This window comes from Mesoplodon bidens (genome assembly GCF_964165515.1).
Source record: "Mesoplodon bidens genome assembly, chromosome: X".
Taxonomy (NCBI): domain Eukaryota; kingdom Metazoa; phylum Chordata; class Mammalia; order Artiodactyla; family Ziphiidae; genus Mesoplodon; species Mesoplodon bidens.
The window spans coordinates 54,400,528-54,428,233 of record NC_138163.1 but is presented as its reverse complement, the minus strand read 5'-3'; the positions used below and the strand labels follow the sequence as shown (position 1 = coordinate 54,428,233).

The window sequence follows — 27,706 nt, the reverse complement described above, 5'->3', positions numbered from 1 at the left end:
CATACAGAAAGGGAGGAACAAATAGCCAGGCTAAGACACAGAGTACATCCTCTTGCCCCTTCCAGTTTCTAAGTCTGGCTCAGGGCCTTAAAGAAAGTAGCAGTTGCTACCAAGGTCAGGAGGGTGTGAGATGGTTGGGGTGCTTTCTTATAATCAAGCAGTAGGCCAGTGGGTAGAACTGCTGGGAAGGTAGACTTATCTTCAGGGAAGGCAGTGGCTTGGGTCCAGAAGCCAAGGATTGCCTCCTTCTAGAATCAGCAGGGGGCACTAAGCCACAGGTTCAGGGTGTCAGACTTCATCATGATATCTGCCTTAGAGCTCATGAGGTCTCTGGGCAGGAGCAATGGTGATGTATGGCGAGCAGGTGGCAGGTGGACATCAAACACAGAGCCTGGACATCAGTTACTGGGGTTGGGCGTGGGGGAGCTATATTTGTAGGAGTCTAGATTGTAGGTAGGAATAGTATAGAAAAACTTTGCTCTAGGACACAGAGTTCAGGGTCTTTGAGGCATATGCCTGCCTAAGAGAAAGTGAGGGCCCTGTCCTAGGGCTGTGGAGACTTACCTGCTCAGCTGGTAAAGAGGGCAGAGGTTATGAAACAATCTTACCAGGAAAGTCCTGGAAAATCCTTTTCATAACTGCTACTCCACCCGAGAGATCTTGGGCTGTTGAGGGCCTGTGGCAACTGCAGTGGGCCATGGTAGAGAAGACGTAGATCTCGTTATGTAGGATTTGTGCTATAGGTAGACTGAAGCAGCAAGTCAAGAGTTGAATTCTCAGTAACAGGGTCAATGACACTTGGTGGTCCTGGGTTTACCCTGATGCCCGAGGTGAGTATATCGCTTGAGAGGCCAGTGATAGTCACTGCAGCATGTGTGGACAGTTTTCCCGCAGTGAGGTAAACGGGTCTTTGGGCACTGTGAATTCAAATTAAGGTGGGATTTACTGAGATGTGTTGCATGTTGTTAAGCATCTGTCGTGTATCTTGTCTCCTAGAGGTATCGTGTGTGATGCTGCGTAGTTTTTGGCCCCGTACTGGAAGGTGGTGAAGGGAGTTGCTGGGTAGGCAACCTAATGAAAACCCCTGGCTTGTGGGATTAGCATCAGTGATAAGGAATGTGTTTGCTGGGGTTGTTGTCAAATAGTATCGGGGAACAGTTAGGATTGATAGGTAATGTATTCTCGACAGAATCTGGTAGAGGCCACAAAACCATTATGAGGGTGCCTCTGCTTCTAGTGAGAGCAGAGTGGAGTCAGGTTGACTGGGAAACTATTAAGGAAGGCTGGCTGGCTGGAGGACATCAGGCTGTTTGTTGTATGGTTCCCTAGAGAGAGTCCTACCCAGGAGGATATTCATCCTTCCCTCCAGAATGGAAAGGCCTTCAAATGCCCATTTCCTTCCAGGCCCAAAGTTTGGAGATATTTCCTTGTAGAGAAACCTGTTTGAGTTTGTTGTACTTTAGGAGCTGGCCTGGCAGGCCATGGTAATGCGAAACCCTGAGGCCAAGCAGAGGCAAATCCTGGGAGATGGTTTCCTTCCCGATGAATTTTAGGGAATACCCATGATGCTTGAGGTGTGTGTTTGGGATCTGGGCTCCATAGTCAGCTTTGGGCTAGAGCATTCCTCGAAGAGGCATTCTCAATAGCAGACTCACGGCCTCTGAGACCATTTCAGGCCAAGACTCTCATCAAAGTTCCCTTGACATAGGTGACAGATAACTAAGAAAGTAGCTACCTTAAGATGAACAGTCCTGGAGGAGAAAGTGGGGGCCCTGCCCTAGGGCTGTGGAGACTCACCTGCTCAGCTGGGCAACTCTGTCTCTGGGCCTTCCTGCCCAAATCTGGCCCTGAGAACAAAGGAATACTTCAGCTCCTTCTTGTTCTTTAAACACCAATGACTGTGGGAGAGGGAAAGGCTCAAGGCCAGGGCTCAGCTCCCAGCCTCCATCTCCTCCCACAGCTGCCGCCTTTGGAGGGGCACCTGCTCAATGTCCTTGCTGTCCCCAGGGCAGTCTTGAGGCCAGACCGAAGCCTGCGATGCTGCTCGCTGGCTGCAAGGACTGGTCACAAGGATGGGATTTGGGGAAGTGGCAAGGCTGGTGCACAAGTCTAGAAAAGTTTGGGATGAAGGGGCGGGGCTGGAGACAAATTAGTTAACTTTGCCACTCACTGTGGTGCTTTTCCCCTTTCCCTTAAATTCTGCTTTGAAAAGAATAAATTCGTATTTGTTTACTTTGGTTCCTCTGGTTACACTCTTTGACTCTGACACTCCACATCTTTACCTTATTTGGGTGTGGGAGAAGAGGGTGGGGCCAAGAAGCCACAGCAACACTGCAAAACATAGGCCACCAGAAGAGTCCAACACCTACAGGACAAGAAGACACCCCCACTAGCCCCATCCACCACTGTTACCTGGACTGTTCACCTCTCAAAGCCCCACACAGATTAGCTAGTTATCAGCTCATGGGATGAGCTCTTTATAGCAATTGTTCTTCAACACCATCCTCATCAATCTGAGGAATTTTTTCACCAGCCTAAAGCATTAAGAGAAAAATCTGGACAATGCAGTGAGTTCCCATAAAGTTACATATATTCAATTTAAAAGTCTAGCCTTTATTCTAGATTATGGTTATATATTTGGGGGGGATGTTAAAATGTCCCTGTGAATTGGTGGCGATAGTTTTTTTTTTTTTTAATGCCATTTTCTGGCAAAATAAAACCCTGTCAGTCCCTCCGCCCCAATGCCAATTTTTCTTTCTTCTCTGATCTATAATATCACTGTCCAACAGAAATATAATGTGAATCACATATGCAATTTTAAATTTTCTAGTGGTCATATTAAAAAGGTAAAAATAAACAGGTGAGATTAATTTTACGAATATTTCATTTTACCCAATATAGGCAAAATATTATCATTTCAACATGTAATCAGTATAAAACCATTATTGAGATACTTTAGGTTCTTTTTTTATTAAATCTTAGAAATTGTCAAGTAAGCTGACAGATTCAACTGGTAAAAAAGAACAGGAAACCCACATACATCCAGGCACTTTATTACTTAGAGACAGCAAAAGCAAGACCAGCAATGGGATCTGTTCTGTGTCGCTGTTGCACAGGATGACACTGAAACAAAAGGGGCCAGATGACATGCAACATGAATGGCAGGACACCATGTTGCTGAGTACCAACTCCACACTGCTGCTAAGCAGCTCTATGGCCTGCAGCTGGACCCTCTGGGGCAAGGGCAGGGGAGTGGGGAGGCAGGCAGAAAGTCTCATGCTCACCAGAATGAGGGAGGCAGATGAGAAACTGCCCCATGACAGCCTCCCTCAAAACAGGGAGGTGAGTGAGAAATGGTCTTGTCTCAAATCCTCGTGAGATTGCCCATCTTCCCGGGTTCCAGGAGGATCACAGGGCATTCTGCCAAGGCCTGGGGCCACCTGCAGTTGAGCCTTGCCTGGGTGGAAAGACACACCTCAATTTGGCCTAGCCATATGTCAAGTGCTCAAAAGCCACACATGGCTGGTGGATACCATATTGGACAGTGCAGTTCTGTAACATGCCAAAGTCACAATCACTGGGCTGTAGAAAAGGAAACCTTCATGATACGTGTGTGTGTTGGGGGGAGGGAGGGAGTCAGGGCGGCAATAAGCCTTGGGTGACTGGAGGGCAGTGGTGAAGCAGTTACCCAGGGTTACAAGACGTGGTAGTAGAGGGAACAGAAGGGCACCACAGATACACAAATTTGCTCCTTCCCGTTGTCTTCCCTCCCCCACTGCCTCTCAGCAGAGCTCTGGCTGCTCTTGGGCTCCAGTATTGGACAGAGGCTGGACTAGGGCTCTTCTACTTCTCTGACCCCTGGATGCCACCTGTGGTCTATGTGCCACTCTCTCCGGCCTCAGTCTCTCCAGCCACGTCCCCAGGGTACTTTTTATGTTTTTGCCCCAGTCCTATGCCATCCTTCATCTGGAAAGGTCTTCTTTTCAAACCCTGCCTCTTCCCCCACCTTCTGCCTCTGACAATTCCTTTTCCCTATTCTTTCTTCTCATCTTTTAAATTCTGGGTTTCTGGAAAAAAAAAACTTTAAAAAATCATCTTGGTTTTCAAGCTATCCTCCAACTTTTCTCCTAATCTTGGCTTCATTTTGTTTGTCCATGTCTCTCTCCCTTAGACCCACTTCTTCCCTGCATTTGTCCCCAGCATTCCTTCTGCCTTCATCCCTTCTCCATAGGCCCTGCCCGTGCATACTGACTTCCCCTTCTCTGCCCTTGGCTTATTACCTTCAACTTGGAATGAGAGCACTAAAAGTGGCAGAGAAATCTTGGGGGTTCATTTCCTAGAGTGGCACCGACTTCATCAATTGGGACCAGACCTGGGTCTAGCTGGGCTACTTCCAGAAAACCTTCAGATGTCTCTTGGTGATAAGCATTATCACCCTTGATTTCCAGATAAGGACATACAGGCTCTAAGAGGTGTAGGGACTTGCCCAAGGTAGGTAGCAGAGCCAGGATTCCAACCTTGTGTGCCTTCCACTACAACATAATTCAGTGCAAGTATTGGAGCTGCCATTTTTATTACTTCTCTGTACCTTCTCTCAAAATCCCAATGATTTATGGTGAATATGAGATGATCTGCTTAGTTCATTAGGAGTTATCCTAAGAGCTCTTTAGAAGGATGTCCCAGTGCTGACAGCATCTTCTTTCATTTCCTAACTGCAGAATTTATTGCTTGTCTCACCAGTTTCCTTTTGGATATGAATGTACGTATCATGGGAGCTGTTCAATAAAGTGACAGTAATCCAGTTAAGGAATTTATTTATTGCTTAAAGAATACAGACTAGAAAACCTTAACATAGCTGAAAATCACCAAACTGGTCCAGGGTTTTTAAGGAAGTTTTCACAGGCAATACAAGTATCTGCTTTTTTTTTTTTTTTTTGCCACGAGGCTTATGGGAGTTCCCAGACGAGGGGTTGAACCCAGGCCATGGCAGTGAAAGCCTGGAATCCTAAACACTAGGCAACCAGGGAGCTCCCACAGGTATCTTTTTTCTAACCTTTTCCGATGGGGGTTAGGAAGAAGAGGCTCAGAAGAAAGGTAACAGCTCAGAATTACATCTCTGCTCTAACTAGTCCCATAGCTGCCAAATAACCACCAGACACAATCCTAAAATCATTAACAACAGAACAAAGATAGCAGCAGCAAGAAATCATCCCTGAGCCGGAAAGCAGCCTTTAATGCCTGAACAGAGACAGGATACAATCTAGTATCAACTGCTGCCAGATAGGCACTTAAATCACTGTGGCAGGTCCTAGCCCTTGGTAGAAATGGTTTGACTCTATGTTTTAGGAAATATTTGAAACAAACAGAAGAAGAAAAAGCTAAAAATCTATGCAAACCAGATGGATAGCCTTCAGGTTAGACTGTCCGCCTTTGGCAAGCACGGGTGAATCATCTGAGACACCATAAAAGAGAAACAATTTAAGTTAATTCTCAAACTGATAAAGAGAAGCAAAGTCCCATAGTTGATTTGGGTCTTCAGGTCTACTACTTTTTAATACTTTGTCCCGTTCTACGTGGCTACAAACTTTGAATATAACTAGCAAAAAAAAAAAAAAAAGAAAAAGAAACGTTCAGAGAAAGAAATACAAATGATGCAACATAAGGCAATGAAAGGAGAAGAAACAGGTACAATATCATCTAGGTCTTCAGTCTGGATGGTGAAGCCAAGGTTTGTGTGCCAGGCTGAAGGCTCTCCTCACTCCTTCAGAAAATCGTTCAGTCTTTCCCGTAGAGAAATGATCTGTAGGGAGAGGCAGAAAAACACAAAAAATTCATCTGAAATCTTAAGTTCCATGACTTGATCTAGAATTTACTTATATAAACCAAAAAGACAGACTGTAATTTGGCATTTACAAGGTTATCTTAGTCTTACAATGTTCCAAAGAACAGTGCCACAGTCAAAAACGCAAACACAATGATGCTGTCCTTTATCATGCCAAACTTATAAAAGGAAGCTTCAAATTGAATATACTAAAGAAATTAAATATGCTTGCTGTTAAGAATTTGTACTTCTGGGAAGAGTGTACAGAGGTCACAGCTCACTGTAGGGGCAAAGGAGATGGGATCACTGTAGCCATAGTCTAAGACTCAGTAGATAAGGCAGTTGTGATAGCCTCTTGCCCCACTGAACACACCGTGTCTTAAACCGAGTCTTAGCTGCTGCTTCCTGCCATGTTATGAGACCCTTGAAAACTGGCTCAGAGTCCTAACCAATAACGAGTCTGATGACGTTCTACTTGCTCTGATGCTTTCTAAGTCAGAAGCCCTGAACATTTTGTGATGTAAGATTTAATTGTTTTATTTACTTGAAATGGCAAAGTGACCAATAACACTCAGGTATACCGTCTTTGAGACAAAGACTGTTTTTGAGTATTATTCAGTTTAGCTCGCCCCATATCAGTGTGGATTTTCATTTTGTGGAATGACAGGAATGGAGTATTACAAAATGATCCTGTGCTGGACATGAGCTACCAAACTGCTATAATTGCTAGCTGTAGTAATTGAGAGCATCTTTTCACTCAGATGCTGACCATGATTACGATCACTGACTTCTCCAGTTCTTTATCCTTTACAGGCGCTTTCTCCTCCCACCACCTCCTAAAGGGAGGTTTTTCCTTAGGTTCAGACTTCTTGCTGAACAGTCAACCTGGCTAACTCATCTATCCCCACAGCTTCAATGATCATTTCTATGCATGAGGCACTCTCCGATCTCCCATTTTAAAAAGTGTTTCCAACTCAACTGACCATCTTCTCCATCCCCCACCCCCCAAGAATCCTCTTCAAGTTGTCTTCATTCCTGTTAGTGGCTCACCATTTTCCAGTCACCCAGGCTCTGCACTACTCTTTGTTCCCTTTTTGTCCTGGAAATCCAATCGGTTTTTAAGTTCTGATTCCTTCTGTCACTCGCATCTTCCTCTAGTCTTTCCCCCCTCCAATTTCTCCTATATACTGCTGGCAGAGAACATTTCCTGAGTTACTCCCCAGGTGAAAAAGCTTTTAAGGCTTATTATGACCTACACCAAAAACCTAAACTCTTAAGCCTGGCATCACCACCTCTGAGCCATTGTGAATGCTACTTTCTATACAGAATGCCTTCATTTCTCTCTTTATTAGAACCTTACCCACCTCTTAAGGCCCCAAACACTATCTCTCTATGAAGCTTCCCCTAATCTCCATGGACAAAAGTGATCTCTCATTCCTTTAAATTCCTATCCCTCTCATGTATTTCTCCCCAACTGGAGGCAGAGACTGTGTCATAAGCATTTTGTAGTTCCCTGTGGAACCTAGCTTTAAGTAGGTGCCCAATAAATCTATGTTGAATAAATGAGCTAACATAAAGGGTTCTGAGTGAATAAAGCTTACAGCTGTAGTTCTATGTTGAAAATAGCACTCCCCCAATACTAACTACTTACATGGAGGAAAACAAAGATGTTTAGTGGGTGCTAAAGCAATCCTGGCATTAACTGTGCACATGGCTGTTTATAAGCAGTACTTGGATGAGTGATGTGCTGAGGGGAAGGGAATATACAGAACATAAGAATTCTCCTGGCCTTGTTTGTATGGGGATGAGCATGGGGGATGGCATCACTACCTTAAGAGCTCTATGCTCAGGAATTCCCTGGCGGTCCAGTGGTTAGGACTCCGCACTTTCACTGCTGAAGGTGCGGGTTCCCACAAGATGCGCGGCGTGGCCCCCCCAAAAAAGCCCCATGCTAAGTCCATCCTCATAATACGACCTCCAGTCTCTTTAAAACTGTTACCCTACCCTCAACAGTATAGGGCTGGAACCAGCATACATTTCTATACAGCTACTTGACCCTCACTTATCCCACGCTGCCCTCTTTTCTTTTCACTCTGCTCACTCTCTTGTGGCTTTAAATAATAGTCTTTCAAGTTAGAAATCTGGTATACATCCTTAACGCTCTTTTCTCCTTTGACACCCAGTAATTGGCCCAATTCCCATCAATTCTACCTTTAAAATACATTCTCTCATATATCAATGTTCACAACAGCATTATTCATGGTAACCAAAAAGTGGAAACAACCCAAATGTCGACTGATGGAAGAATGGACAAACAAAATGTTGTATATCTGTACAGTGGAATATTATTCAGCCATGAAGTGGAATGAAGTACTGATACATTCCACAACATGGGTTAACCTTGAAAACACTATGCCAAGTGAAAGAAGCCAGACACAACAGACCTTGTAGTATATGTTTCCTTTTTATATGAAATAACCAGAATAGGCAAAGTAGGCTAGTAGAAAGTAGATCAGTGGTTGCCTAGAACTGGGTGGGGGGGTGGTGAGTGGGAGGGTCAGAAGAAACGGGAAATGACTGCTAATGGGTACAGGTTTCTTTTTTGGGTGATAAAAATGTAAAATTGATTGTGGTGATGGTTGCACACTTCTGTGAATATACTAAAAGTCATTGAATTGTACAATTTAAATGGGTGAATTGTATGGTATATGAATTATATCCCAATAAAGCTGTTATAAAACATTTTTATTGCAGTTAATATATATATATATATATATATATATATATATATATATATATATATATATATATTCTTTCCAAATGAAATAATGTCATTTGAGGCAACATGGATGGACCTAGAGATTATCATATTAAGTGCAGTAAGTCAGAGAAAAACAAATATCATGATATCACTTGCATATGGAATCTAAAAAAAATGATACAAATGAACTTATTTACAAAACAGAAATAGACTCACAGACATAGAAAACAAACTTATGATTACCAAAGGGGATAGCAGGAGGGGGGAGGGGAGATAAATTAGGAGTTTGGGATTAACATATACACACTACTATATATAAAATAGATAAAAAATAAACAACATGGACCAACTGTATAGCACAGGGAAGTATACTCAATATCTTCTAGTAACCTATAATGGAAAGGAATCTGAAAAAGAATACACACACACACACACACATATATATATATAACTGAACCACTTTGCTGTACACTTGAAACACAACATTGTAAATTAACGATATTTCAATAAAAAAAGAAAAAAATATTTATTCTTTCCATCTCCATTGCCACCTCCTTATTTCAAGTTACCATCACCTTTTATTAGATGACCCCACAGCCTCCTAACTGGCCTCCCTGCTTCTAGTCCTGCCCTCCCACAATCCATTCTCCAGATAATAATCAAAGTGATCTTTAAAACTTCTAAATTAAATGTGACTCTCCTGCTTAAAGCTCTCCAGGGGCTCCCCATTGCACTTAAGACTAAAACCCATCCTCCTTATCATGGACTGCAAGGGACCATACAATATGGCCTCTGCCTACTTCTCCAACCTTACGTTAAGTCACTCTCTTCCTCACTTCAAATACTGCAGAGGTCCTCAAAGAAGCCAAGCTCTTTTCCAATGTGGGACCTGGCATACGCTCCACCCAAGAAGCTCTTCATACACTTTTTGCCTGGACTTTTCCTTCAGGTCTCTTAAGTATCACTTCCTCAGAAAGGCTGATTATGATCTCCCCAATTTAATTCAGGACTCTATTCAGATAGCACCACTGACTCTCTCTCCTTCACAGCCCTTCTTTATGATTTGCACCTTTATATTTGTATGATAATTTGTTTGCTGATGATCTTCCCTGCTAGACTGTTAGCTCCATGAGGACAAGTATTGTATGTGTCTTATTCAACACTGTGTGTACATCCAGTGCTTTCCACTTAATAGACATTCAATATCTGCTGAATGAACGAATTTTCACAAAGACTTTGTTCCAACCTGCTACCCTCATTTAGAAGATTTGGCCACTACTGTTCCTGTGAAAAGAACAGCCAGAAATGAGATTGGGGGGGTGGAGTTCTCTGCATCAGATGTTTTCTGGTTGATGTGAAAACACACTTCTCACCTGCTCATTTATTTGTTTTTCCTGTAGCTTAATCTGCTCCAGCACAGACTGTAAATGACCCTGGAAAACGAATTATATAAAAGATGAATGCTGAGTCTCAGAGGAAAAGAGAACCAAGAGAGACAAAGAGTTTGGCAAATAATTTGATAAGTAAGAACACTGTCAGTCGTAACAAAAGAGTACTTTAAAAAAAGGATTTAGAAAAAGAATGTCTCTATGTGTATAACTGAGTCACTTTGTACAGCAGATTGGCCCAACATTGTATATCAACTCTACTTCAATAACAAGACATTTGAAAAAGGATTTAGAGTATAAGAACTATACTCTCCAACTACAGGGCCATTCGATTTGATTTTATACACCCTACGTGGCATTTTTTTTCTTGCTCTAAAACAAAGAGTTAGAATGCCTTCATGTTACCTTTTTCTAGTTTAGCACAAATCCTTTGACTGTGGTGACCTACTTAAAGAGCTGGCTTGGAATCTGGTGCTGATTCCTTCACTCCCCTGCACTAGGGCAGAATATTACCATTCTTAACTAGTACTGCACACGACAACAACCATAATACCATATATCTGTATCTTTCAAAGTATGTCCACATCTATTATCTAACTTGGTTATTCTGAAGGACAACACTCTATATAAGTATAGTTCTGTGTCAAGTTGCTCCCCTTCGATGACAACAGCTCTACAGAAAAAGAAATCTGGCAAGGAATTCTCCAGATGCTTCAGAATTTCCCTCACTGTAAAAAGGGAAGCAAACATGGCCTAAACATACATTTTCCTTTTGCTGATATGTGTATTAATAAAATATGTATTAATGTGTATTAATAAAAGTAAAGCATGATATTAATTTTTGTTCAAGCAGGCATCATAAAAATTTTAAATTAATTTAGTTTCTCTTTCATTGTAATGAATATATTTTGGTACAGAGCAACAGGGTTCAATCTATGCCCGACCACTTACTGTGGTCCTTGGCAAGTTACTTAATCTCTTTGAATTTCAATTTCTTATCTATAAAATGGGAATAGTGCCAGCACCTATATTTCAGGGATGTCAGGATGAAATGAGATAATACACATAAAATGCTTAGCTCTGTATATGCCTTTCACATAGTTAAATGTTCAATATTGGCAATTATTATCTCAAGTCTCCTGGTCCCCTCCCAAAAATGCTTATATAAGATGATCAAAATTACTCAGGTAAAAGGAAATAGGGCTATCTTTTATTAGGGGTATCTAAGAGGTTGTTCAGGTTCATGAATGAAGCAGAATGCTGCACAGAGATGACATGAGTGGAAACACAAAGACGGGATTTTGAAAGTAAGATATCAGGATATATTTATACCAGCCAACCAGAATTTACCTTGAGCATTAGGTTTTCCACTTTCATAATGACCTTCTTCTGTCTTTGTGCTCTGTGCTTAATCTTTCGGAGCTTTTTCTGCATGTAACGAGTCTGCTTCTGAATTTCCATGACTAACAGAGATAGACAAAAACTTCATGTATCTAAACATAGCCTAAAGTAGTGGACCAAGATCCAAATCCACTAAAACTCCACTACACATCTGAGCAATAATTTCTCAAACTTAACTTTGCAACTAACACGTGTTTAGAGTCAGTCTTTAGTACTGCCACCCACTCTGTCCCACCCCTTTGTTTTTCCCTAACTTACCCATTGAGCTGGCTCCCTCCTTTGCCTCATACTGGCCAGATTCAATGAACTTGTCCTGAGGCTCCCTTTCCATATGCACGTCATAATAATCTTCCTCCTCTTCCTTGTCTTTATCCGCATCATCATAGTCATCCTCTCCCTCTTCATCTTCCTCCTTATCATGCTCAACTTCAACACTGTTACTGCTAGAGTCATTGACCATCTCCCGAAACACACCATATTCTATGGGTTTTAAGCACAAGGAAGGTGAAACCATCTGAAGCTTTTCAAATGACTCCCACTCCAGCTGCAATTATACTCCCCCTCAAGTTTACTGGGCAACCAATGAATTTTAAAAATAATTTTTCTCACAGGAAGATTATTCCTTTCATAAAACAAGGACAGGACAGGCAAAACACTGTAACATTCATTCACGTATTCAATGATCAAAATATTCAGAGAATCCAAGGGCCCACAGGAATTTAGAATAGCAGGGATGGATGGGATATTAGAACCCCAATCTAAAACCCCTAAACTTGTGGGACCAATACGAGGGGAGAAGGGGAAAGGCACCCTTTTTCTGTGATTGGCCTGTGAGTTTATGGAGAATGGTCCTACACACAGTCAACACCTGCCCTCTTGAAGCGCCTGCTTTGCCTTTATTAATGCACCTGGTGAAGTATGACGCTGCTTACAGCCACTCATTTCTGAGACTATCTCAAAGCCTGGAATGAAGCCTTCACTTTCTATTTCCTTGGTTTCACCTTCGGCCATGACCACCCATCCTGAAAGGAGAGGCAGTCAAGGAAAAAGCAGAAAGAAAGCAGAAGGCAAACTTGAAAGGGAAGAGGCTCTCTGGCTGAAAGCGCTATTTAATTTAGTCCAACTTCAGGCCATTTGTATGTGGATTCCTAGTATAGAAAAGTGCCTCATACTGAATTACGCAAGTAAATAATTTCTACTACATGAATGTACTGTTCCTAGCTAGAAAGTAACATTTCCAAAAATCATAAGTTCTGTACATTAACATCAGCACACAATATCAGAAATGAGAGCTTGTCACCAAGTGCATTTGGGGTGGAACAGACTACACAGAAAATATTTAGTGTAAAAGGATACGGACACTGATAGCTTCAGCATCTGAGCGCAGCAGTCTTTTCACTTCCTCTTCCACATCAGGAGGTTCAACGTGCTGAACCAAAGTTGGAGAAGAAGGAATACCAGTAGCCTTACTTAACACCTTGAGTCTTGCAGAAATGTCCTCTTCCTACATACAAATGAATTCAAATAATTAGGCCTCTTTAAGATACATCCAATCAAATTTCTACTTTAAACAATGCTATTTATGAAGGAAACTTTGTTCAGGGTCTATATTTTTGTACAGTAAGCTTACTTTTTCCCCAATCGAATTACTTGAGACATTTAATCTTTTCAATCTGCAACTCTATATTAAAGACCTCCTCAGAGGCATGACCCTTAAGCCTCAGTTGTTAATTATTTGCGCTGACCCACACTGGCAAAGAACTATAATTTTTTTGTTACTTGGAAGTAATTTGGTTTAAAGATCCAAAATCCCAGATTCCACTTCTGCACATCTTTATTATTAGAGAGTTTCCTATAAAAACTGGGTCTTAGCCACATATTCTCCCTTAAATCCAGTTTTAGACAATTATCTCCACAGCAACCAATTCATCATGCCACAAATAGAGATTAGAACTTTGAGGGGGAATAAGTAATTGCAAACAACTGCTGGTAAGAGTGAACCCTGGCTTCCAAGAAATGGTTTTTAAAAATAAATATCACAGAAAAGAAGCAGATTAAAATACACAGGGTCACTGATCAAATTGTATCTTTTGCTCTCGGAGTTGTCAGACATTAAACAATGAATTTATTTTTCAGTGAATCAAATTCAGTGTATGTGTATGGGAGTGGGGGTTACAGGTGAGAAGGAAGGCTTGAAAGTAATCTTTGTGATTTTTTTGATTTGTTTGAAATTAAAGAGCTGTGAAATAAAACACAGCATAGGTTAACAATAAAGTTATATTATGATTTGTCTACCTCAGGAGAGCGGACTTCTTCAATCTGTTTGATATCAGTGACCTATGAAATAAAACACAATGAGCAATGAAGTTATATTATAATTGTTCTACTTTACTAAAGCTTGAAGAGTTCTAGAACCATTCTTAATGTAGTTTTATATTTAGTAAGCACTCAATGAATGCTGTTGACTGACAGTATAAAGCCAAAGCAACCATGTTCATAGATTAAACATAGTAAAGCTACTGATCTATAGGTTTAATGCAATTCTTATCAAAATTCCAACAAAGTTTTCTATAGACATAGACAAACTTACTCTAAAATGTATATGGAAAGTTACAGACTCTAGAATGGCTACAACAATCTTGAATACAAAATAAAGTGAGATCAGTCTTCCTGATTTCAAGGCTTATTACAAAGCTACACTGTGGAATCAGTGATCAACACAGATTAATGGAACCCAGAAAAAGAAACTCACACAAATATGCCCAGCTTATTTTTTACAAAGGTGCAGAAGCAATACAATGGACAAAGGGTAGCCTTTTTAACAAATGGCGCTGGAACAACTGGACATGCAAAGGGGAAAAAAAAGAACCACCTTGAACTAACTCTCAAACCTTTTACAAAAATTAACTCAAAAATGGATCGCAGACTTAAATGTAAAACTTTAAAAAGATAGTTAGGAGAAATCTTCAGAATCTGGGCTAGGCAAACAGTTCTTATACTCGACATGAAAAACAAGATCCTTAAAAGGAGAAATCAATAAATCAGACTTCACCAAACAAAAAAACTTCTGCTCTTTGAAAGACCCCGTGATGAACATAAAAAGACAAGTTACAGACTGGGAGAAAATATTTGCAAACCACATATCTGAAAACTAGTATTTGGAATATAAAAAAGAACTCTCAAAACTCAACAATAAAAGCAATCCATTTAGAAAATGGGCAAAAGGCATGAACAGACACTTCACTGAACTGGACATATAGAGGGCAAACAAGCACATGAGAAGATGCTCAACATCTTTAGCCATCAGGGAAATGCAAATTAATACCACAATGAGATCACTACACATCTATCAGAATGGCTAAAATAAAAAATAGCGACAACACCTAATGCTGGTGAAAATGTAGAGAAATTGGATCACACGTACATTTCTGGGGCAAATGTAAAATGGTGCAGCCACCTGGAAAACACTATGGGTAGTTTCTTATAAAACTAAACATGCAACATACCCAGTAGTAATTGCACTCCTGGGCATTTATGTCAAATAGATGAATACTTATGTTCACACAAAAACCTGCTGGCAGCTTTATTTATAACATTCAAAAAATGGAAACAGCCAAGATGTCCTTCTACAAGTGAACAATTAAGCAAACTGTGGTACCTTCATAACATGGCATACCACTCAGCAATAAAAAGGAAGGAACTATTGATACATGCAACAATCCACATAGACCTTAAGGGAATTAATCTGAGTGAAAAAAACAAAGCCAGTCTCAACTGTTATACTTTGTATGATTCCATTTATATGACATTCTCAAAATGACAAAATTATAGAGATGGAGAACATACTAGTGATTAGCAGGGGTTAGAGCCTGGTGGTTTGGGGTGAGGAGGAGATGGGTGTGGCTTTAAAAGGGCAAGATGAGGGATCCTGGTGGTGACAATACTGTTCAGTATCTTGACTGCGTGGGTGGATACACCAACATACACATGGGATAAAATTGCATAGAACTAAACACATGCACACACATACACAGGAGAAAGTAAAACTGGAACAATTTGAATAAGATTAGTGAAGAGTAATAATGTCAGTTTCCTATTTGTGATATTGTACTATAGTTTTGCAAATGTTACAATGGGAAGAACTGGGTAAAGGGTACACAGTACCTCTTTTCTATTGCTAATAGCTGTATGCGGATCTACAATTATTTCAAAATAAAAAATTTAATTAAAAAAGAAGCCAAGGCATAGTACTCCTGTAGTTTGCCCAGGGTTCTACAAGTCTGAGGTAAGGTTAGAAATACAACCACAATTCCCAATTCTCAGGTTCTGGATGGGTTCACTTTAAAACAAGATTTTGCAGTTGGAAACTTTTAAAAGCATTAGCAGAAGTTTCAAGTTCATGACACATCTAGATCCCTAAGTGACTACCCTATAACTTCAAGGGTCAAGTCTGTTTTTGTTTGTTACATATTTCCAATTGTTAGCACACAGTGCCTGGCATGTTGCTCATACTCAGCAAATGTTTATTGGACATATAAATGACTGAACAAATGAATACCCAACTGACTGTCTCCCTTCCCCTCCATTCATAATCCTCTTCCAATCCAACCAGTAGACACAGAAATAGCATGCCACTAACCTTTTCTGTTGTTTTGCAGACGCTTCTCTTTCTGACATTCCTAAGTGGTGGAGTCACTAAAATAAATTCAACATGGTGAAATATATATATGACTGATGGTAGTCACAGATCTATCTGAATTTGATAAGGTCATGCTCTAAGCCACTGGCTCATGACACGACTCGTTCCTTTAAGAGCATCTGGATGTCTACTGAACCAAACACCTAAGTGTGGTAACAGGTCCCTGGCTCACAAGTAATTAGGATCCAGCAGATAAATGTAGTTAGCCAGAATGAGCAAGGGACTGATGACTTACTGCCACGCTTCCAGATATGTTTTTTCTGTCTCTCCTTTTCACTTTTCCTGCTTGCTTTAAGATCAGTAGAGGTAACCGGTTCTTCAGGATCAGAGTGGACATCACCATCAGCAGTGCACACAAGCATCTGCATTTAACAAAGACAAAGAAGTTGACGGTGGCCACAAATCTTGGGTTAGTAATGGATGATGATCATTCTTACCACCAGAAATCCTGGAGCACAAAAGTAAGGAGAATGCTACCTGGCATTTCCAGAAAACCAAGTATTACATACACTCATATGCATTCTCTCTCTATCTCGACAGCACAGCATATGGACTCTGAGGTTATTGTTGTTGTTTTTAGCTCCAGTGCTTACCACTGTGGAAGGAATGTGTTGAAAACAAGATATATCTTAGCACTTTGATTTATAAAGGAAACAAAATATCAACAGTAGAGATGATGAATAAGAACCAATGTAAACCTCCAGAGTTAACAGCACACTGCTTTAACAGGAATTTCAGATGAAGATCCCAGATGCTCATATTTTTCAAAGAATGAAAGGCACTATAAATGGCAAACAGGAGGCTCTAAAAGCTATTTGGATAAAATATAGTAGTGAAAAGTGATGGATCAAACACCAAACCAGAACATGACATTGTATTCCCTGTGCAATTGAGCTGGAAATTAGAAATGACAAGCAGGTGAAAAAAGAATTGAAAGAAAGAAAAGGAGGGAGAAAGGAAATCCTTGAAGGATGTGCGGGCGAGTAGATTAAGAAAACTTGTCCATACCTGGGAAATATCTGCTGTTTTATAAAAAGTTCTTTTATCCAGAGTTTTCAGGCTTTCAATAGCATGAGGCAAATCAACCAGCTTAGCAGATAGTGAGACACCTTCAACCCCAACAACTGCATGACATCCATCAGCTGAACAGAAGTAGAAAAGATTAAATCTGACATCTTCCCAATGTACTCTCAAGACTCCTGGGGTTTGAATAATGAAGACTTATGGGGGACAGACGAGTCTTTCATTGAAACTTACTATTTCTCACAATGTCATAATTGTGTACACAATTAGTAACTTCCCACAGCAAAGAAGGCAGGGTATATGGAGCTCTTTTTTTCTAGTTTATGTCATTCCATCAAAAGTAGCTAAGTTTCTTGGTCATGGTTGTGAACTAAAGTGAATGAAGTGGTAATTGTTTCATTCTCATCTTGAAAGGCCAACTCCATTCATTTAAACCCATTCGTTTGGACACCATTAGGAGCATTCGATCATGTCACTGTACATGGGTGTTTTCAAAGGGTTGGGTAAGGGGAGGGTTGATTCTAGAATAGTACTAATAAGTCTCAAGTTATAATCTCTAGTTAGTTTCACAAAGATAAAATTCTACACAATAGCCAGAGAGAGAGAGAGAGAGAGAGAGAGAGAGAGAGAGAAAGAGAGAGTCAGCCATATACTGACAACTCTGAATCCTGCCCAGATGTCTCAAACATGAATGTCTCTTGATACAAAAGGATTCAAGTGTAATCTTCTAATATTAAGTGAAAAAAGAAAGATGCAGAACTATGTTTGACATGATCCTTTTTGTGTAAATTATCTTTAAAAATATAGAGAGATTATTTATACGTTGGTATTATGCATAAAAGTTTTGTCTATAAGGAAACACAAGGAGAAAAGGCCAATATTAGTTATCCTTGGCATTGGGGTTGAGGCACTGTGAAGGAGAGTTTCACTTCTCCTTTTCAACCTTTCTGTTTTATTTGAGTTTTCTAGCCATGCATTTGTATTCCTTTTTTTTTAAAGTGTCAGTAAGGGCTACCAGAGTGCTGGGATTATGGGCCATTTAAAATTTTATTCTTCATATACTTCTCTGTATTTAAAAATCTAATAAATATTATTTAAAAGAGATAAAGGTATGTCACTTTTGTAAACAAAGAACAGTACATCCACCTGTCATTCCCCCGGACAGTCAGAAATCACAAAAGTTTCATATAGGAGACAATCAGCAGTATGCAAATCCCACAGTTGACCTCCAAGTTCTTCCTTATACACACCATGATAATTACCTCAAGTTGTTTAAGTTCTACTTCCTTTCCTCTAAAAGGAAGAGATGGAAGTGACTGAAGCCTCTCTTTGAGTCCATCAAGACAGAGACCACATTCTATTCTTTGTCACATCCTTGGTATCTAGTATTGTGCCTGACACACAGCAATCCCTTAATAAACTACTGTTCAGTGTACGGTGAATGGATATTAACTACTTACACGAAAAGTCAATGTTCAGTTTATCCTTCATGGCAGCACTTCCAGAACGTATTATCTTCCTGACAGTAGAAGCATGTTCCTAAAAAGGAGGTAGATTGAAAAATCAGAAGGATGTATTGTCTACTTAGCAGGTAATAGAACAGATATGTCAGAGACTGTCCTCCCTTAAATAGAACCTTAAACTTCCCAAACGTTAGGAACAATGCCATGTACCATGAGATACTGTGCACTGGGTAAGTCAAGTTAGGATGAGGTTGACTCTAATGTTATTGTTGTCTTTTAGCAGCTATAGATAATGCCTTCTCCTAGCTGTACATTCCTGTTTCTCACTGTTACCTTTCAAGTTGTAGTTACTAAGGGAAGGCTTAGCTGCAGTTTACTGGCTATATTAATTAACCCTAATTGGGGAAATACCTTTCTGAAGCCCATCCTTAATATACCTTTCTTAGACTAAATAAGACTTAAATACAGGTATCAATAGGGGAAGAGTCCCTAACACAATGCTGAAATGAGCTTCAACAGCCTTGCATGATGATGAATTTGAGGAGACAGTGCTAACCCCTCCATTGCCCCTTTTGAGGTGACAGAAAGGAACTCTCTTTTACAAGAGTCTTATCTTGGCTGTCCAGTGAGCAAGGCTGTTGGCATCTGTGATAAGTGACTGAATCCATCATGGTCCCACCTGTTTGCCAGGAAATCAACCCACACAGTAGGTGGCATGTGCAGGACAAAAGAAATGCTGCTTAAAAGAGTACACACTAGGATAGGACTGCTAAATAGAACACAACTCCTGGGAAACAAATGTTCTTGGTTTTTATAGCCTACCTTAAATAAACAGAAATGCTACAGAATCCAAGCAGGGCTGATACTTATGCACTGAAGATATTTGGCCTGAGATACAAGGGTTTCTTACCGGAGGCAGACGCAATATAAACTGGTCCTCAAGTTCGTAAGGAGGTTCATCCTGGCTTCTACTCATCTCTTGTTTTGAGTGCATGAAAACAAAAACAAAACCAACAGAAAGTTACCAAAAACTCCTCTTGCCCCCTCTAGTGACCACTTCTGGTAGTACTGGTTACATTATACAATATCTTGCTGATAACCCTCACTGCAATGATGTGTGTACAGCTTCAAAACACTTTATTTGACATAACTTGATTATTTATAAAGTCACCTTATGTCCCCTCCCATATGTGCAGATTTTCCAACGTTAATACTAATTACATGATAACAAATGAAGTAAGAGCTGTTACACATGATTTAGTCTTCTTGATATTCTTAGACTCTCCGGTAAAGGATTAACTCATCAATACAGTGGTGACTACCAAAGCAAGTAAGCTACATACCTCTGCAGAGAAGACTGCCAACCAAAGGCCAAAATCAACCCAAAAAACCACTGGCAGAAATGCTCTATGATGATTTGAATGAAACACAGCTTAATTTTCAGTATTTCACCTTAATGATCAATAAAATGGTAGGAATTAAACAGTCCGTGTGAGAGCAGGCAGCTTTTTATGACTCTAAAGCCAACATCAACAGCTCCGAGCTACCTCGGGGAAAAGTTAGGAGTCCCAGTCTTACGGCTGGGCTATCTATATAAGTACATCTAACTTCATGGAATAGACTCATTTCTGAAGGGATGATAATGGAAAAATGTAAAATCTAATTTGATTTATTCATCACTAACATTTACTCCATGTGCCAGGCTCTACATTGAGTGCATAAGGTCTGTTATTTCATTTAATCCTCACAACCACCACTTATTTGAAATACCCCTAAAAGCCATTTGAAGGAATCCTAAGATGAATCCATATATATACATATATATATATTTATATATATATATACACACACACACACACATACATATACACACACACACATATATATAATGCACATTCTGTAAAGTGAATAATCTCCAAGTTGATCTTCATTTTTTCACCTTATTTTCCATCTATTAGGGATATATCTGTAGTGGCTTGCATTTTGAGTTTTAGGGCCCACACTACTTCTGAGCAAATTTTTTCTCAAAAATGGAAAAAAGCGGGCTTCCCTGGTGGTGCAGTGGTTAAGAATCCGCCTGCCAATGCAGAGGATGCGGGTTCGAGCCCTGGTCCAGGAAGATCCCACATGCCGTGGAGCAACTAGGCCCATGTGCCACAACAAGTGAGCCTGCGCTCTAGAGCCCGTGAGCCACAACTACTGAGGCCCGCACACCTGGAACCTGTGCTCCTCAACAGGAGAGGCCACCGTAATGAGAGGACTTTGTGCCACAGCGAGGAGTGGTCCCTGCTCGCCGTAACTAAAATGAAGGTCCTTGCGCAGCAGCAAAGACCCAGCACAGCCATACATAAATAAATAAATAAATGGAAAAAAGCAGTGTACATATATGAAAAACTGACAAAGTTTTCTTACGTTCTAAGGACACTATGTTATACACCAAGTTATAAAATCTTATAATTTAAGTTAGATGAAAAGCTCCAGATAATGTATAGCTCCTAATACTCTGTAAACCATTCATTGAGTTCTGAGTTTTGAATTCGAATCTCACTTAAAAGCACTGGAACCTTTTTTTAAAAACACATACAAGTGAATATAACAAAAAAGAAGCAGACTCACAGATACACAGAACAAACTAGTGGTTACCAGTGGAGAGAGGGAAGGGGGAGCGGAAGTGTAGGGGTAGAGGATTAAGAGGTACAAACCATTAGGTATAAAATAAGCTACAAGGATATATTGTACAACACGAGGAATATAGCCAATATTTTATATTAACAATAAACAGAGCATAACCTTTAAAATTGTGAATCACTATATTGTACACCTGTAACTTATATAACATTGTACCTCAACTATACTTCAATATAAAAAACCGTAAAAAGTGGGGGGAGGACAAAGAATATTTAGCACTACCAGTTAAAATAGAGAAAAGGAAAAACAAACAAACAAAACCTCATACAAGTGAGTCTGAGACCCCTTTACAGGTAAATCATTCACCAGTTATGATTTCAGTCCTTTAGGCTGACTTCAGAAACTACCAGAAAGGCATAGAAAGCACAAGAGAGATCAGGAGTGAAAAATCAGACACCCAGGATGGGAGGGTGGGGCGAGGGTGGGGGAGGAGAGAGAGAGAAAAAGAGAAAAGGAGAAAAAGAGATTGATTATTTGTGATAGCCACCTCTCTCCTTTTCCTGCTTCATACAGTTATACACACATACACACACACACACGCACACACAAATACAAAAACTAGATGTAAAGGTAAGGAGTAAAGTTAATTAAAATAAAATAAATTGAATAAAAAATCTTGGGACTGGGTACACTGCCTAACATAAGAGTAACAAACATTTAAGTTTGGGAGCAGAAATACAGATTTGAAGAACTAGCTGCTAAGCAAGATTTTATCAGATCAGTAGTAACTTTTAGATTCCTCAGCAGAATTAAGACTAAGGCATTTTGTTCATTTCAGTGCCTTTCTGGCAACTCCTCTCTTATGAAGGAAAGAATGTAAGAACTGGAACCATTTCAGAGAAGGTAGACACCCCTGGTAGAAATGAGTTTTAATGATTTTTTAGATTTGCTATCTGCATTTATACAATGAACTGGTTGCATCATATTTCTTTTAAGAAAAGCCATCCACATTTTTCCAGCAAGCACTCTTTGATGCCGAATTAAATTAACAGGACCGCTCTCCACCACTCACCGCCCCCACCCAGCCAGCTCCATCTCACTTCATCAGAATTAGAATTGGAATCAGAATTATAACTAAATGGAGGGCGCCTGACCGCAAGCTCCCAGCACCAGAAGTCACCACAAAACTAAATGGGTAGTTTCTCAAGTTCATAGCCGCTAGCTGCAGTTTGGAGGCAATGACCACTCCATCCTTATCCCAGGGGCACTAAGCTCCCAAGGGAAGACCGCAGCCCTAGGATTTGATTGCATTTCCCTAGAAAACCTCCCACCAGGCCGAGGGGCCCTAAAGCCTTCGCGCCACCCCAGGTGGGCTGGGAAGGGAAGAGCAGCGCGCAGCCCTCGGCGCCAACGAGGCGCCAAGAGCCCTCCGACCGCCGGACTCACACGCTCCTCAGCCGACTGGCGCCGGGACGGCCTCTCTGCACAGGGTGGTCCCAGAGAGAGCGAGTGGGCTCCGGGCGGCCGGCGGACTGTGTGGCGACGGGTAGGAGCCTCGCGCGCCACCCCTCCCCACACTTCCGCCACCGCGGACAGGCAGATGGCCTCGAGGCGGCGGCCAGCTCGCCGCGTGCCCGGGCGGTAGACTCGAAGGGTGCTGATTGCGGCCGCTCGAGTACCTCATGGAGCAACGCTTCAGAACAAATACGCTTTACACAGGCACGACCCTTGGGTCGGCCATGGGAGTTTTACCAGCACACAGTGATAACTGTCAAAGGGGTGGCAGAATCGGTTGCTCTGCAAATCCGTTAGGTTGGACCGATTTGTTCCTTGGTGACGAGACCTCGCCTGGTGACAACTACACCGCCCACGCAAACCCATTAAATAACTAGAATCCGCGCCCAAACTACTCTAATTAGCTGATCTCTTACGGGAAAAAATCTTAAAAACCACTTACCTGTCCCTTCTCGTAAGTTTTCCACAGGGGTTCTGGCAGCAGCCTGGTTGCCGATGGCGGCATCAGTTTGGGCGCCAAGATGGCCGGCAGTTTGCGCGCCCCGACCGCCGGCAGTTTCAGCTCCATGGTCACCGGCAGTTTGGGAATATCGGACGCTCGTTACTTCTGATGTTGAATCTGGTGTTAAATCCTTTTTTGAGGAACGGCGGCGCCGTCCCCCAGGGCACTCCATGGTCTCTCTCGTTGAGATCACAAAATGGCCGCCTATTGAATCATGTGACGTAAACGTTTCCAGAACTTTCCTAAAATGAAACCGTTTAGAAAATGGCGTCCTTAAAGACACAGGGGTAATATTAGAGACATTAAGAGGTGCCTCTTAGAGATTATAGACGTGAAGTCTCTGTTGCCTTCGCTTATCTAAATTTCATGGTAAGGAATAAATATTTTTAGAAGACTAATTGTTGTACAGTCTTTTCTTCTGGATACGTGAGATTTTTTTTTTCCCTTCAGTGAAGCTAAATTGCCAGAGCTTCAGACCGAGGCAAAACCGTTTTTTGTCCCTTTGAGAATTCATCCACTGATCTTTACTTTAGCATAATGTGGTGAGGTACATTGAAGATTATAATACAAAATGGACCAATGAAACTCGTTTTTCATGTACTGTAGAAAATTCTTGATGGCATTTATATCAAAAATAATTCTTTAATAATAACCCAAAGGAAAATTTCTATTCTCAGTAACTGAAATACCCGAGTAATTGTGTCTTTTGAATCATTGGACAATGTGAATTATGTAATTAATTTTCCTTTTGATGGCTGCTGGGAAGCTCAGAATCAGTTTGGCAACCCACCTCTAACAACTGTGAACCTCACTGGCATATGTTGATCTCTTGTTTTGAATCATCACATTGTCTCCCAATCCCTAATTATTTTTATCTGGTGTGGTAAATAACACTGAAAACTGCTTCAAAACTTTTTGTGAAGAGAATCAGATATAAATATTAGATAAATAAAAATAGTGCTCTGACAGAAGTGTCACAAGGAGTATGCCTATGGGTGAAGGAGGGGAGCACAGTAAGTAACTGCTCACTTATAAACTCAATCATCCAACAAATGTTAATTGATAATCTAATATGCCAGACTTGATTTGAAATATTTATTAAATGCTTAAAATATCGTAAGACTTTCATGAAAGGAGGCAAAAATTAAGGCACAAACATACACATATGTAATTTTTTCCTTTACTGCCAGATTTCCAGCCCCTTCTTGAGGAAGAATGGAATGAAAAGTGAAAACAAGAGAAAGGCACGAATTATGGTTTCTCTTGGTAGGGGAGAGCAGAACCAAGAAGTAGCTCTGATGTACAGGTAAAAACCTGTCATATACATACTGTCATATTGTCAGAATATTTTTCTGGGTTTTGTCCTGTCATGTTGCTGTCTTTCTGACATCTTCTTCTGAAACCCCATCCCCTGCAAAGCCTTCCTCTCTCTCCCTTGACTATGGCTTCAGTCAATTTCATCATTATAGGAACTATGCAGTTGCATATATTCCTTCAACAGAAGTATGAGTTATGGGCCAGGAACTGTTCTAAGGTTAATAATCATTAAGCACTTACTAGGTGCTAAGCTTTATTTTTTTTTAACATCTTTATTGGAGTAGAATTGCTTTACAATGGTATGTTAGTTTCTGCTTTATAACAAAGTGAATCAGTTAGACATATACATATGTTCCCATATCTCTTCCCGCTTGCACCTCCCTCCCTCCCACCCTCCCTATCCCACCCTTCTAGGTGGTCACAAAGCACCGAGCTGATCTCCCTGTGCCATGTGACTGCTTCCCACTAGCTATCTATTTTACATTTGGTAGTGTATATATGTCCATGCCTCTCTTTCGCTTTGTCACAGCTTACCCTTCCCCCTCCCCATATCCTCAAGTCCATTCTCAAGTAGGTCTGTGTCTTTATTCCCGTTTTACCCCTAGGTTCTTCATGACATTTTTTTTTAATTCCATATATATGTGTTAGCATACGGTATTTGTCTTTCTCTTTCTGACTTACTTCACTCTGTATGACAGACTCTAGGTCTATCCACCTCATTACAAATAGCTCAGTTTCGTTTCTTTTTATGGCTGAGTAATATGCCATTGTATATATGTGCCACATCTTCTTTATCCATTCATCCAATGATGGACACTTAGGTTGTTTCCAGCTCCGGGCTATTGTGAATAGAGCTGCAATGAACATTTTGGTACATGTTTCTTTTTGAATTATGGTTTTCTCAGGGTATATGCCTAGTAGTGGGATTGCTGGGTCATATGGTAATTCTATTTTTAGCTTTTTAAGGAACCTCCATACCGTTCTCCATAGTGGCTGTACCAATTCACATTCCCACCAGCAGTGCAAGAGTGTTCCATTTTCTCCACACCCTCTCCAGCATTTATTGTTTCTAGATTTCTTGATGATGGCCATTCTGACTGGTGTGAGATGATATCTCATTGTAGTTTTGATTTGCATTTCTCTAATGATTAATGATGTTGAGCATTCTTTCATGTGTTTGTTGGCAGTCTGTATATCTTCTTTGGAGAAATGCCTATTTAAGTCTTCTGCCCATTTTTGGATTGGGTTGTTTGTTTTTTTGCTATTGAGCTGCATGAGCTGCTTATCAATTTTGGAGATTAATCCTTTGTCAGTTGCTTCATTTGAAAATATTTTCTCCCATTCTGAGGGTTGTCTTTTGGTGGTGTTTATGGTTTCCTTTGCTGTGCAAAAGCTTTGAAGTTTCATTAGGTCCCATTTGTTTATCTTTGTTTTTATTTCCATTTCTCTAGGAGGTGGGTCCAAAAGGATCTTGCTGTGATTTATGTCATAGAGTGTTCTACCTATGTTTTCCTCTAAGAGTTTGATAGTTTCTGGCCTTACATTTAGGTCTTTAATCCATTTTGAGCTTATTTTTGTGTATGGTGTTAGGGAATGATCTAATCTCAGACTTTTACATGTCCCTGCCCAGTTTTCCCAGCACCACTTATTGAAGAGGCTGTCCTTTCTCCACTGTACATTCCTGCCTCCTTTATTAAAGATAAGTTGGCCATATGTGCGTGGGTTTATCTCTGGGCTTTCTATCTTGATCCATTGATCTATCTTTCTGTTTTTATGCCAGTACCACACTATCTTAATTACTGTAGCTTTGTAGTATAGTCTGAAGTCAGGGAGCCTGATTCCTCCAGCTCCGTTTTTCGTTCTCAAGATTGCTTTGGCTATTCGGGGTCTTTTGTTTTTCCAAACAAATTTTGAAATTTTTTGTTCTAGTTCTGTGAAAAATGCCAATTGTAGTTTGATAGGGATTGCATTGAATCTGTAGATTGCTTTGGGTAGAAGAGTCATTTTTACAAGGTTGATTCTTCCAATCCATAAACATGGTATATCTCTCCATCTATTTGTATCATCTTTAATTTCTTTCATCAGTGTCTTATAGTTTTCTGCATACAGGTCTTTTGTCTCCTTAGGTAGGTTTATTCTTAGGTATTTTATTCTTTTTGTTGCAGTGGTAAATGGGAGTGTTTACTTAATTTCTCTTTCAGATTTTTCATCATTAGTGTATAGGAATGCAAGAGATTTCTGTGCATTAATTTTGTATCCTGCAATTTTACCAAATTCATTGATTAGCTCTAGTAGTTTTCTGGTAGCATCTTTAGGATTCTCTATGTAGAGTATCATGTCATCAGCAAACTGTGACAGCTTTACTTCTTCTTTTCCAAATTGGATTCCTTTTATTTCTTTCTCTTCTCTGATTGCTGTGGCCAAAACTTCCAAAACTATGTTGAATAATAGTGGTGAGAGTGGGCAACATTGTCTTGATCCTGATCTTAGTGGAAATGGTTTCAGTTTTTCACTATTGAGGACAATGTTGGCTGTGGGTTTGTCATATATGGCCTTTATTATGTTGAGGAAAGTTCCCTCTATGCCTACTTTCTGCAGGGTTTTTATCATAAATGGGTTTTGAATTTTGTCGAAAGCTTTCTCTGCATCTTTTGAGATGATCATATGGTTTTTCTCCTTGAACTTCTTAATGTGGTGTATCACATTGATTGATTTGCGTATACTGAAGAATTGAACTTAAATGTATAAGTTCAGATGTATAAATGGAGGATATGCTTACTGCCTCCCCCTCTTCCTCTCAACTGTTCTCCATCTTGGTAGATCCCATCTACTCTCTTTCCCATCTTTTTATCCCTCTATTCCTGTCTGTTGCTTATCACCCACCCATGCCTCCCCAAACTAAGGGCGAATCAGTAAGAGCCTGAAGGCAATTTCTGTATCAGTTGTTCCTCTTTCCTCTACCCTTCTCTATAACCCCTGCCACCACCCCCCCACACACACACTTTCCCTCTCTATTCCCTATTATCAAAGACCAAGCTCCTGGCTTCTGGTGGGTTCTGGCGGGGATGAAGAGTGTGGAGAAGTTGAAAGAATGCAGGCTCTGGAATCAGACAAACCTGAGTTCAAATCATCACTGTACCAGTGACTTAACTGTGTAACCTTGGACAAATTACTTAACCTCTCTGGGT

At 40.5% G+C, this 27,706-nt stretch overlaps 1 protein-coding gene across 1 annotated transcript; it reads right to left on the bottom strand.

The window, feature by feature from the left end:
• Nucleotides 1-254: 254 nt before the first annotated feature.
• Nucleotides 255-19,532, bottom strand: LOC308609336 (transcription initiation factor TFIID subunit 7-like; the record flags this gene model as incomplete). The annotated part of the gene is made up of 14 exons (XM_081223026.1): nucleotides 255-391; nucleotides 609-748; nucleotides 1,798-1,898; nucleotides 9,956-10,015; nucleotides 11,321-11,433; nucleotides 11,630-11,851; nucleotides 12,280-12,393; nucleotides 12,728-12,875; nucleotides 13,667-13,708; nucleotides 16,011-16,066; nucleotides 16,306-16,432; nucleotides 17,079-17,212; nucleotides 18,554-18,632; nucleotides 19,467-19,532. 14 exons carry the CDS (start codon nucleotides 19,530-19,532, stop codon nucleotides 255-257), a joined length of 1,539 nt encoding a protein of 512 aa, XP_081079152.1.
• Between the last annotated feature and the right edge of the window lie 8,174 nt (nucleotides 19,533-27,706).